The following is a 13,563-nucleotide window of genomic DNA, read 5'->3' as shown; positions in this document are numbered from 1 at the left end:
CCACCTGAAGTTTCGCGCCGCGACCGCGCCTCGTCGGTTCCTCCGCGAGCGTCGCCCGCCACAAACGCCCGCCGCCTTTTCGCATGGACGGCCCCGGTGATACGGTCTTCGGTCCGCCGGTGGCTTCCGTCGCGGGGTGCGTTGCAGTCGCCGGCGTGGCCCTTTTCAGGACTTTCCGTGAAGTGCGGGACGATATACGGAAATCCGACTTACCGAACACCCACCCTTACACCGTCATCTTGTAACGTGACATGCCCGCCGCGCGGCGGTCGCACCCCCGCTCGCGGCTTACAAAAAGTCCAGTGGCCACACTGTGAAGAAAGCTTAGGCGCAAACACAGGGGCCGCTGAAATTGTTTATTCCGCGGACTGAAATAATAATAAAAATTCGGCCGTTCGGGCAGGTAGGCGGTGCCTTCCTCGCCGTTCGTCGGAGACACTCCGCTCGCTCTTTTCTCTTCGTGACTCAGGGGCCGGCGTGTAGGTGGTGGGTCTTTTTTTTCTTCCCCGGCCGGAAAGGAAGAGGTGTTTTAGACACTCCTGTTGGGGGACCAAAAGCGCGGGTCGAGCACCTCTTGCTGCAGCAAGGATAGAGACAGGGGGAGGACACATGCCTCGCCGAGTCACAGGAGAGGTGAAAGTCTACACTTTTTCCCACGGCTCCTCAAGAAAAAAAAAAAAAAAAAAAAAAAATAAAAAAAAAAAAAAAAAAGGTTCTTACCCGACTGAGGTCTCTCGTAACGCACAAGTGGGGGCGACGCTTGGAACACAGATAGAGTCTTTACTCAGGACGTCGACGCGGACCGTCTTCTTCCGAGTCGTTTCTAAGTCGACAGGGTTATGCTTTTTTTTCAGAGAAGACGTGACTGTACCGAAGAATTAAACCTAGGAACGAGAAACCGAGGTCCAGAAAGAGCGAAGAGACGAGTGGATTTTTTTTTTTCTTTATCAATCCCGAGAACTACGTCTGACTAGAGAGAGTTGTTTTTGCGCGTCCACGTATTTGTGTATTGTCAACAAGAACAACAAAACTCATTAGTTCGTCGAGAAGTTTTGCTGTGTAGTTTGTAGTAGGGAGTATGTTTTCTACCGGAAAAAGGTACCTTACTAGGCACGTGCGAATGTACTAAGTTTGTGTGTGTGTGTGTGTGTGTGTGTGTGTGTGTGTGTGTGGTGTGTGTGTACTGTGTGTGTGTGTGTGTGTGTGTGTTGTCGTGCTGTGTGTGTGTGTGGTTGTGTGTGTGTGGTGTGTGTGTGTGTGGTGTGTGTGTGTGTGTGTGTGTGTGGGTGAAGAGCCGAGTATTTATTGACGTTTACATCTGAAGTAGACCGGACGTCACCCTTTTACACATTATGCAACCTGTACCGTCTAGGCCGAGCGTCAACCCTTTTAACCACATTAGGACATCCTTACCTCTTCTTTTATAGTTTATAGTGATGAACGAGAAGATTTATTTACGACTGTAATGGTTTTACGTACCACAAAATATGACGTTACCGTCACTCTAGTTTTTTACACCAAACCTTACCTTCAGTTACTCCGTAAAAACCTCTCTTTTAATTTATTAAATTTATTACTTTGTCCGTAAATTTCCAAATTTACAGGACTTGTTACTAACTTACAAACCATAAAACTCATGACCAATCTTTCAGACCAAATACTAAGTACTTTTTTTTTTTCCATCTTTTTCTATAACTACATACTACCTAAATTATCGTCAATAATATCCGCACCATGTAAAAACCGGTGCTTCCCAGGTCTCCATCATTAGACTGTGATCGCATGTTTTACTTATACGTCAGTTTAGTAAAACAACGAATTAGAAACTGTGTAAGGTTCTGAGATTATTTGGTGGTTGTTCAAGGTAGGGAGACTGATTAACTAATATAACTTTTTTTTTTTAAGTCAAAAAACCCAAAAAAAACAGTATTTATTACTTTATTAAGTTTATTACTTTGTGCCGTAATTTAACAATTTTAGGAAACTTTTAATAACCCTTACAAAGCCATCAAAACATGAAATATTCAACCAAATTCACCTAAGTACTTTTTTTTCCTTCGTTTTTTTACCAACTAACTTACTACTGAATTATCGTATATATACCCGCACATGTAAAAACGGTGCTGTACCCAGCTTTCCCAACTTTTAAGCTCCTCCGGTTCCCGAACTTACATCGGATCAACATTTTTTGTTTCATTTCTTTAATAAGGTTGACACAGATATCCTGTCATTGTCTGTTGTTCTGTTTGTCAAATTTTCCCACTCACTAATCCTTTTTTATATATTTTTATAATTTTTTTTCTTTCTTACCGTTATCCATTGGTTATTCCTATTTCTTATTGGCGTTCAAATTTACTAAACAATAACCAAACGCTAGTATAAGATCTGTCTACAAACCTAATAACTTTACCTATGTCGAGGGAAAGTATCTCAAAACTCTCTCACATAGGTATTTAAGTAACACACGAGTTTCACGTGGTCCTGCAACTACGTAAATGAAGTTGTAAAATTTTTTTTATATCATTTTCATCGAGTGCTGGAACAAAATAAAAAACTTTCATCGAAAGTAGGATTTTTTCGCAACCCTCTGGGGACAAATAATCCTTGCTATGTAAACTGTTAAAATCGGAACCGGGCCGGGAGGGTAGAAATAACCCTCCCACCTCCATTCCTTGTCCACCACTGAACCTTTTCCGGGTGGACAAGGCACGGGGAACCTCGTTGGCCGTGGGCCGCGTAGGGGGAAGGGGGGAGTGAGGTAGCGAGCGGGGCCCCGAGACATGTTATCGACCCGGGTGACAGGATATCGATCTGAGGACCCATGATCCTACCCAACTTTACGTCCCCCGGGCGGGGCGAGTTAGAGTGACACCACACTACACACTGGTAATTTCTCCCACTAAGGAGGCTAAGACTACCTTCAAGCTTAAACCTTCAAGTGACGTTAATTATTAACCCTACGTTAAGAGCATGACATGGAGAGGACAGGTCCGAACCAAAAACTGTTTCTGGTCAGGGTAGAACTCTTTACAGCTTGTAGGGTACTCACCCGAACTAGTTCCTATCATATCCGGCTAGTCTCTCAAGAGTAAGCGGACCGAGGTAAGTCGTAGTCAACGGTAATAAAAGCTATTGACTTCACGGACATTTTTCTCCTTTATTACTCCATCTTCGTCAACAGGTCTTAACCTTCTAGACAAAACGAGAAACATACCGTCTTATCAGACCTGTCAGGGGTTTGAACGTTTTACTTAACGTCAAAACAACATAATTTTATATATAAATATAGGTCCATCCGATAAAAGTGGTTATCCTGTTTGTTTATGTAATAGGAACTCTGGACTGTCTAACACATTTCATATCAAACAAGAGATTATACACATCCGACTGAAACAAGTGAAATTTCTGTTCCCCGAGCTTTCTGAACATTAAAGTCGTCGTAGTCTAGCTGTAGGGTTAGAAATTAAATAAAATAAATAATTCCCTTTTACATGGTTATAAAATTGTGCTCGTGAAAATCAAGTGTAATTTACACGGTTTATGTCGGTATTTCACGAAGTAGACGGTAAGGAACCGTCTATAACCGTAATGTTTCTTTCCCTGTATTTTATCATGTACTTAGTACTCGTTGTTATTGTCCTGTATTGTGTCTTTTTTGTACTCGTGTTAATTTTGTGTACTCGTGGCTCAACTTCGTGTTAAATCCGTGTATTAATTTCGTGCTTGTGGAACAAGTACGCAACGAGTAAACAAATCTCAAACCCACTCTTAAACTTTACACTCTTACCCCATACTTACTCTCCGTTGTAGATGCTCAGTCTCCGGCTGTAACAGTCCACTACCACCCGCGAGGACCCAGGTTTGATTCCGGCCTGAGGTCCAAAAAATGTATTTAAAAAAAAGTGGGGCGCACCCAACAGTTTGAGAAACGCTGGCATAAAGCCGTATAGATTATTAAAGAACCTTTACTTGTGCAGAGTAATTACCTCATATCTTGCAAAATATGTACTTTTGCATTGACACAACAGAGTTTACAACTTGAATAAAACAAAGCATGTTAGAGATTTTACAGCATGCTTCATGCGTCTTCACATAGGCAACACAATTGATCTATTTTGGATTTAGGGTATCTAAAACATTCCCCAGTGAATTAAACAATTAAGAAATACCCTATCGGGGTTTTAATGAGATATATCTTCTCGGTGATCTATCTATCGTAGACCACCGGGGCAACACCTTGACATGATTTTTTCTCTAAGTACAAAATTGATTGTTGCTGCCACTGCTCTTAAATCCTCTGTCATTCGTGTCTCTGGTGGATATATAATAGGGCTGCTCAATTAATCGTATTTTAATCGCGATTACGACTTGCAACGATTACGAAAACAACGTAATCGAAATAAAAAGATTATTCTTTTATTATTATTATTGTTTTGTTTTTTTATAATTGTTTTTTTTTTGGGTTTTTCAATTGAATTATACTTAAAGTTCAGGGTAATCAACTGTTAAAAACATACTGTTCACATTTCTTTTCTCCAATAAATAGATGTTTTCAAAGTCAATGAATAATCGCATTTAATAATCGCAATTACAATTATTGACCCAAATAATCGAGATTATGATTTTTGCCATAATCGAGCAGCCCAATATACAATATTGAATATAACATCCAGGCAGAGCACTTTAAAGTTGTTCATGGTAGATTTATGATAAGGTCCCCACTCTAACTCTGAATGAGATTACCAAGTTAAGTGGCTGTTAATTCTATAACTGTTGGCAGTTGCAGAAAGTCATAGCATTGCGTCTCTGAGCAAACTGAGTTATAACTAATTGATCCCCCTTTAAAATGCACACCTTTTATATTGGTCCCATCTCACAGCAATATGATTAGGTGCCTGTAAGTAATTTGTGACTGTTTTTCTTATTTTAGAGAGCCGATCAGTACATTCTGACGGTCCAAGGTCAAGACTTAAATGGTGCATCAGGCGGAAACATTGCAACCAGCACTGTTGTCATTGATGTCAAAGATGTGAATGACAACCTTCCCACTTTGGAAAAATCTGAGGTAGATTTCTTACTCACACTCTTCTATGTCAACATGAACTGCATCAACAAATAAAACACATTCTGCATCTCATAATGTGTTTTACTTGCAGTATGAAGCCAGCATTGAGGAGAACACGGAGGGAGTGGAGGTGATGAGGATCAAAGCAGAGGACTTGGACATGAGGGCCACAGATAGTTGGGAAGCCATGTTTGACATCGTCAAGGGCAATGAAGCCGGATACTTCAGCATTAAAACAGACCCTGCAACCAACGAGGGCATCCTAATGCTCGACAAGGTACTGCTGAGTGAGCAACACAGAAGCTTGCCCATAATGAAAGTTTTAGATGTAGACATGAATGGGGGTACCAAATTGGGTACTAACTCAGAAACAAACAAGTGAAACTGTGAACTAATTGGCATTTTGGTCAGCATTTAGGGTGGCTATTAGTCAGTGTCATCTAAGGCTGCCATCTGAGCAATATATATACAAAATGTGAAGTGTCCAGAAACAGCTACGTTTGTATAATTTAACAGGCAATAAGCTTTACATCAAACAATGTATTTTATGCTTCATTGAAGATACACATAATAATACAACGTAAACTTATAATGAGTGATTCAGTGGGTTCCACCTTGGCCACACTGTATCTGATACTGTTGGATGTGATCAGGAACACAAAGGCTTCCTTCAGCTAAGCCGTTTAATTTGTGAGTACCATAGCTTGACTTATTTACACACGAACAGCTGTTACAGCTAACATGTAGTTGTCCTTGAGTCTTAATTTCACTCAGTCCTAGTTTTACACAAAATATAATATAATATGTCTTTTATGTTTTTGGGGTTTTCCCTTTCCAGTAGTGTGTTATAGGCAGGGCCGTCCCTGGCCAACATGAGGCCCCACGCAAAGTTATATGATGAGGCCCTCTGTTTCGCCTGGACGGACGGACGGGTGCTGGTGGAGCCTCGCAGGCACTAAATACAAACATGAACCTGGACATTTGCATAATAGGGCCCCTTTTTATACTTGCTAATACAAATCTCTGTTCATTGTATGTGTGCCATCTGACAGGCTGTGAATTATGAGGATGTGAAAAACATTGAACTTGGACTGGCTGTAAAGAACAAGGCTTCACCTTATGGTGGATTTGGAGGGGCATCCGGTGGTTCAGGTGGTTCCGGTGGTTCAAGCGGTTCCGGTGGTTCTAGCGGTTCCGGTGGTTCAAGCGGTTCCGGTGGTTCAAGCGGTTCCGGTGCTACAGGTGCTTCAGGTGGTGGAACCATATATAACACCTATCCCATCAAAATCAATGTGAAGAACCAGCCAGAGGGGCCAAGTTTTGACCCCAAAGTAAAAGCTATTCCCATCTCAGAGGGAGGCTCTGTCAGCATTAATGAAGTAATTGGCAGCTACACCGCAATAGATGGAGACACTGGGAAAGCAGCTGAGAATGTCAGGTCAGTACATAAACACACACATACAAATGAAAAAATCTGCAAGTACAACATCAGCTTGATTTTCTACACTAAAGATAATACCTAACACAGTGTTCCTCTGATGTAGGTATGTCAAAGGCTCAGATCCTGACAACTGGCTCACAATTGACCCAAAGACAGCTGAGATCAAACTGAACAAGATGCCAGATAGAGAGTCTCCACACCTGATCAACGGGACATATTTTGCTCAAGTACTCTGCATTACAGAAGGTACCACCTACTTTGTATCTACCCCCAGCATCAGCTGTTTTTATGTAATGCTAGTATTCTAAGTGAGCATTATCTGTGGGAAAGTATGACACATCAAGCTTAAAGTCTAACTCTGGTCATGACTTAAACTGAAATGTTTCAAAGTGAAGCATTGTAGAAGCTAAGGTGGGCAGCACCCGACTGTCACTCAAAGTGGCCAATACCATAATTATGGCTAAGTTTAAGCTTAAATATAATAATTTAAACAGGTTCATTATAAACGATCCAGCCCCTGCATGTTTATGAATTGGGCGATAAGCAATTGAGACCTTCGTTGCCCACTGGCAGAAGAAGGACTGATGCATTTGTCTCTGAACTTGTGTATGTATAATAAAGAAGGAAACAAAGGAAATAATGAATGATTTGTTTTTATTTCTGGTTATTTCTCCAACACAGACATGCCTTCTAAAACAGCCACTGGCACAGTAGCCATCCAGGTGGAGGATTTCAACGACCACTGCCCCACGCTAACCAGTGACTTTAAGACTGTATGTACCCCTCATGATGCCGTTATTGTGGAGGCTAAAGATGACGATTTTTTCCCCAATGGAGCTCCTTTTGTCTTTGAAATCATCCCAGAGGGCACTAAGGGCAAATGGCAGGTGGAGCACTACAATGGTGAGGAGAATACGGTGAAGATTTAAACGTGATGTAAATAGACCTGAAAACATCCAAATAGATATGCACACTGAAGTATGAAGATAGTTAGAACAGGCTCTGTGTCAACATGAGTCAGTGTTTACCACATATTAATGTCATTTCAAAAACACATTTGAATTTAGAGTTTTATCCAAAATATTAGAGAAAACATATTGACTTGCCACACTCATCATCTGTTCGTCTCATGCCTGCAGACACTGCAGCCATTCTGAGGGCCAAGGAGTCCCTGTGGCCCGGTTTATACGAGGTGACTTTTGTGGTGAAGGACCAGCAAGGGCAGGCCTGTCCAGAACCACAGAAAGTGACGGTCCAAGTGTGCACCTGTGAGGATGGGGAGATGTGTGGAGAACAAGGCAAAAATGGTCAGAGCAAAAGAGACATAGAGTTAGGACCTGCAGGCATCGGACTGCTGTTCCTGGGTCTACTGTTGCTACTATGTGAGTATGATGAGATGCTCATGGGATGAAGGTTCTTGGCTCTGTTCACACTACAAACCTTATAGTTGGACTAAAACTGTTGTATTTTTTCAGTCTTACTTCTGTTGCTGCTCTTCTGCAAATGTGGGGCCGCCGCAGGCTTTACTGAGATGCCTTTCGACACCAAATCTCACCTCATTAACTACCGCACTGAGGGCCAAGGCGAAAACACGGAGGTGCCGCTACTGAATTTGCCCGTACAACAGGAAGCAAATATGGTCATGGCTAAAAACACTTTTGCACAGGCGCCCATGGCAGGTATTGGTTTCCAAAAATCTGTCTCTTCAATGGATGGGATGAACGGAGCTCTTCATGGAGAAGGTTTCACAGGAGCCCAGAGAGAAGAAACATGGGGGAATCAGCCTAGCAGCAGAGGATACTATTCGGAGTTTGAGAGCAGAGAATCAGGAGGAGGGGGAGGAATGTATGATGGCATGGCTCTGCCAGACCACTTCCTGCGACAGTACTACGGTCAGGTGAGAAATCAATTAAATATTTGTTACTTCTACTACCACTGCAAATGTCTTTCCTAAAACCAAATATTTCGCAGTCTACTGGGGAACCTATTCACAAATAAAGGTAACCTTATTTATTATTTCTTTATTATTTTTAAACAGAAGGTGAGAAGCGAAAACGAAAACCTTGGAGGGAAGGATGGCCTTTTAGTTCATGACTACGAGGGTCAGGGCTCCCTAGCTGGATCAGTGGGCTGCTGCAGCCTCCTGGAGTCCGAGAATGACCTGCAGTTCCTCGATGACCTCGGCATGAAGTTCAAGACCCTGGCTGAGGTGTGCGGAGGCAAGAAGATCCAAACTGAGGTCAAACCAGCCTTCATTCCTCAGCCCAGTCCCTCCATCCACACTCACACCTCAGCATCAAGTGTGATGACCCAACAGATGCCTCCTCCGCCCCAGGTGCAGCCGCCCGCCCCTCAGACTGTGGTCAGGGAAAAATCTGAACATTCTCAGGTGGTGAAGGACGGCAGGGCCAGAGCAATGGAAGGGATGACCACAGTGAAAACAGGGAGGACCACAGTAAATGAAGGGATGACCACAGTGAACACGGGGAGGACCACAGTAAATGAAGGGATGATGAATCAAGGCCAGATGATTTTGCTACAGCCGCAGCCGCAGCCCGTCTACTACACCACCGCCAACCCTGTGCTGCAGCAGATGCAGTACATGGTCCAGCCACAGGTTCAGAACACTGTGATGCTGGCGGAGGCACCAACCTCTAACCTGCAGGGTATGGTACTGCTCAACGGCACCCAGACTGGACATGCCCAAGGCATGGTGGTTCAGGGACAGACAATGATGTCCAGTGGGCAAGCCGGGGGCCAACGCATGGTGCTGTTGGATGGGAACGGTATCCATGGAAGTGGTGGCAACCTCATCCACACTGGCAACCTTTCTGGCTCCCAGACCATGATGGTGGTGGAGGGGAACGGGATCCATGGAAGTGGTGGCAACCTCATCCACACTGGCAACCTTTCTGGCTCCCAGACCATGATGGTGGTGGAGGGAAAAGTCCCTACAGGGACAATGAAAGGGCATCATGGTAGTCAGACCCTCCTCATGCAGGGGGGCACTCTGCAGTCAGGGGGGCTTTCTGGATCTCAGAGGGTCCTGGTGGTCGGAGGGCAAAGCAAGGGAGGGCATCTGGTCCAGGAGACAGGAGGTCTGTCTCAAAAGAATGGCGTCTCTGGCTCTAAAAAGGTCATTTATAGCAAGGGCAAAACATCTGCTGCCTCTCAGAGCAACGTGGTGACTTCCTCTAGCACCACAGAGAGCAAAACCCCCACCTACCGCAAGGTCATGGTGCAGGAGAAATTCAGTGAGTTATAATATAGGAATGGAAACTGTAAAATAGAGTTCAAATTTCCGGCAATGCAGCCTCAGATATTTTAACAAGAGACAGAGTGTCTCAGTGTATGTCAATTTCAGTTTATTTGTGGAGGGTGTGCGTTAGCAGTTTGACAAGAAAATAAACTACATGTAGACGCATGTTCGTAGCTGCTTCTATTTCACTAAAGCATATCCACCCAAGATAATGCCATGATAGTGCACCACTAGGCCTGTTTTTTTTTTTATTAAAGAATACATTCATTATCACAGTTTTCTGAAGAAAAAGCACTTTACAACAAGTTTTTTTTTGTCAATGTTTGGATGGTTTTGGCAAGTATTTTTGTGAACTTATTCAGCACTTATAGGGTATAGGGTTAGCGTCAGAAAGTATAGGGTTAGCGTCAGAAGTTATGTGGCATGCAGAATGGACACAAGTACATTTAGTAATTAGGAGATAGTCGATATTTTTAATACATTGAGCTCAATGGCCACCTGCACATTCCACCTCAGTAAAACAAATGTAGTTTCAAGGTAGACTGCATTACAGTCAAAAGTTAAGTTATTCTAAACATATAGTCTTTTGAGGTGCTCTATTTAAGTCCAAAGCTGATTTCTAGATAAATCTTGTGTGTATTACAAAATTAATGTTTGTAAAAAACAAAACATAAATTGTTTGTTCTGTTCATTTGTTTCCACTAACTTGCACTTTGTTTTTTCTGTAATGGGACCTGATCTAAACATGTTTCATCTACTTTTACAAATCTTTTTATATTCACACGATTTTGATAGTTGCTCTTGAATGAATGGTTAATGGTAAATGCTGGGTAGAAGGTTTTTTAAAGGCTCCCTGTCATGATGTTATGTGTTATTTAATGTCATTCTAAAATCTATAATTGCATATTTTGCTATGTAACGTTATACAATTTTTTTTTAAATGGTAAAAACTAGGGTTGATTCAGTTGAATAGAAACAGATGTGTTGGGATAAAAAAATGTCAATGTAAATGTCTGTCCCCGATGGGAAACATGTATCTACCACTAACTTCAATAAACATTTCTACAATTCACTTGAGGACAACAAGCGCTTTATGTTATAATCTGTCTGCAGAACGAGAGGCTGATATAATGTATTATGCTATAAGTATTTCCTTTTTGTATTGGCAGTAATAACCTTGGTAAAATGTCACAGTGATTGACAGTAGGCCCACTTAAGATCAGGACAGAGCATGCTGTGGGCAGAATACACGCCCTAAGAGAAGAAAATCACTCCAGAAAGATTTTCATATTTTCCAGCCAACTTACACTGCTAACCTTGAAGCCATTAAACCTTGTTCCTGGTTAAAGCTATACAAATCTAATAAAGATTCTTTATTTTCAGATGTTTAACCCTTTAGATTCCAGTTTTCTTACATAACGCCACTGTTTTATGGAGGAAAACAAGAGAAATTAAAATTATTTTCTGCATATTTAATAGTATCTGGACTTAATTATTTGTGTTTTCACAGTAAATGTGGACTATAAACATTCATTTAAAAGGGGCCGTACTATGTTTTTGGGGATTTTCCCTTTCCAGTAGTCATGTATTATGTACGTTTTTGTGCATGTAAAAAACAAAGACTGCAAAGGCTCAAATCCCTGTGTTCCCTTCAGAGGGAGTTACTCTCCCACACACTCCCCCCTTGCCTGAAACATCTCCATTGGACTCCTTTGTTCACTTCTTACATAGTAACGTCACTATGTTACACTCGTGCTTCTAAAGGCTAGTGCTCCAACACATTGTACGTGATAGGCCGTAAATCTCTAAACAGTTGACTAATCACAACAGAGCCGGCCAGCTAACCAATCAGAGCAGACTGTGCACTGGTTTCAGACAGTGTGAGAAGAGGTGCTGCAGCACAGGCAGTATGAGAAAAAATAAATACCTTTTTGAACATTATATGCAACTACAAACCAAACATATAATCACCAGCAACTTTGGGTAAGTAAACACATCATACATATACATTACTTCTTCTGCAATTGTTGAGCTGCAACAACTGACCTTCTACCAGCTGCATCTTGCAGAACACATTCAACAAGTGCTATTACACCCAGCCTCAAGCGTTTCTTTCTTCAGCTATAATAAATGTTCCCCACACCCAGTTTCACAGTCTAACTGAAACACACTGATCCAGTTAAGTACTGTTGTCTGTATAGTTGTTTTTCAAATATTTCTATGATTTGCATTTGAACAATCTATGATCATACTGCATCTTGTCATGTAACTCAATATTACTGGAATTCCCTAGTAAATATATCCAGTTAAAATGTTGCTTACAGCATGAAAAATTCCATTAAATTACGTGACTGTGCTAAACAATGAATTCCTTAAAGGGTCCCTATTATGCTCATTTTCAGGCTTCATAATTGTATTTTGTGCCTCTACTTTGACATGTCACATGTGTTAATGTTTAAAAGGTGCTCTTCTCACTGCAGCACTGAGTATCAGATAGACATGTACAGATGTGTTATTTTAAAAGGCTAAGAGAACGGTGGGTTACGTATTGTGAAGAGAAGAGGAAACTTTGAAGGTCTTTTCTCAAAATGATGACTCTGTGATAGTCATTATATAATGTGACATATTTCGCTTAATATTCGGAGTACAACAACAATCCTGATATCATTAGAAAGCTAGGAATCTCCTATTTCCAACAGTGTATACAACTCAAAATGTGTCTTCGGGTCAATGCGACTAATTTCGATGGAGCAGGTCACATATGGTCTTAAATCTACACTGTTGCACATAAAGTTGGAATAATTGTTTTTTCAGACACATTCTTCTTTTTATTCCTTATTAAACACACAATCATTTCATGAGAAGAGGTAAAGAAATATGTTATGAGCAACAGTGTATGTGGGGCTATGTTTGTTTTTTTTCAGGGTGAATACCAAATAGTTTTATGGTGAAATCCATCTATGTTCGATCTCACACAGGCTCCGCCCTCTACTGGACTCTATGGGTACATTGGGTGGAGCCGCGATGGATAAACGCCCTGTCGTCCCACAACATCGAACCGCCACACTGTCCCTGACCGGCCTTTGGTTAACAGCCATTGTACCCCAACTTCCTATCACCCAGTTGTGACCGTGGAGAAGTCGGGCCGCAGCTTACTTGGCTGGGTAGAGCCTAATTGGTCTGAATTTTTTTATTTTATTTAGCCTTTATTTATACAGGTTATAAAATATCATTGAGACACAAGGTCTCATTTTCAAGAGAGACCTGTTCAGCGGTAACACTACCACACAAAGTTACAGACAGACAGGACACTAAACACAGAGGCAACACTAAATTACAACATCGTAAAAAAAGTAGTCATTGAAATCCATATATAGTCAGATATAGCAGGTGCAAACACCCACAGATGATTTCTCCAGCTTTTTTAAAATGAGTTTAAAATCTGTGATGGGTATCAAACTGGTCAGCTTAAGTTCCTGCTGAAGCGTGTTCCAGGTCGAGGGGGTAGAGTATGATATGGCTTTTTTCCCAAGCACCGTGCGTACTGAGGGGACGGACAGAGTGATGTCATTTTGAGATCGTAGTCTATAGCTGTACTGTTTTTGTGATAGTAAGTGGATATGTAGAGGGGTAGCAGTCCAAGCATAGCGGTATAGATGAGTTTGTACCAGTGCAGTGATCTGCGCATTGATAATGATGTCCAGTTGACTAAAGAGTACAGCGTGCAGTGGGTTATGACCCTCAGAGCCCCATGGTAGACAGCGTGCAGTGGGGTGTGAGGGGGTTACAGTGGGTTAT

The 13,563-nt window shown here is 41.9% G+C and overlaps 1 protein-coding gene across 1 annotated transcript in view; it reads left to right on the top strand.

Annotated features, from left to right (window-relative positions):
- The window catches only part of LOC104955698 (desmoglein-2-like), a 13,508-nt gene extending 2,671 nt beyond the window's left edge, over window positions 1-10,837 (top strand). The window contains exons 2-9 of the mRNA XM_010783085.1: window positions 4,931-5,065; window positions 5,157-5,342; window positions 6,118-6,503; window positions 6,610-6,752; window positions 7,188-7,409; window positions 7,646-7,888; window positions 7,982-8,403; window positions 8,545-10,837. Coding sequence (XP_010781387.1) covers window positions 4,931-5,065; window positions 5,157-5,342; window positions 6,118-6,503; window positions 6,610-6,752; window positions 7,188-7,409; window positions 7,646-7,888; window positions 7,982-8,403; window positions 8,545-9,771 — 2,964 coding nt within the window. The 3' untranslated portion in view covers window positions 9,772-10,837. The remainder of the gene's footprint in view (window positions 1-4,930; window positions 5,066-5,156; window positions 5,343-6,117; window positions 6,504-6,609; window positions 6,753-7,187; window positions 7,410-7,645; window positions 7,889-7,981; window positions 8,404-8,544) is intronic.
- Window positions 10,838-13,563: the final 2,726 nt, after the last annotated feature.

Source organism: Notothenia coriiceps, unplaced genomic scaffold (genome assembly GCF_000735185.1).
Source record: "Notothenia coriiceps isolate Sejong01 unplaced genomic scaffold, NC01 NC01_scaffold00024668, whole genome shotgun sequence".
Lineage (NCBI taxonomy): Eukaryota > Metazoa > Chordata > Actinopteri > Perciformes > Nototheniidae > Notothenia > Notothenia coriiceps.
Note: the sequence above shows the minus strand (reverse complement) of the source record. Positions and strands in the feature narration are given on the sequence as shown.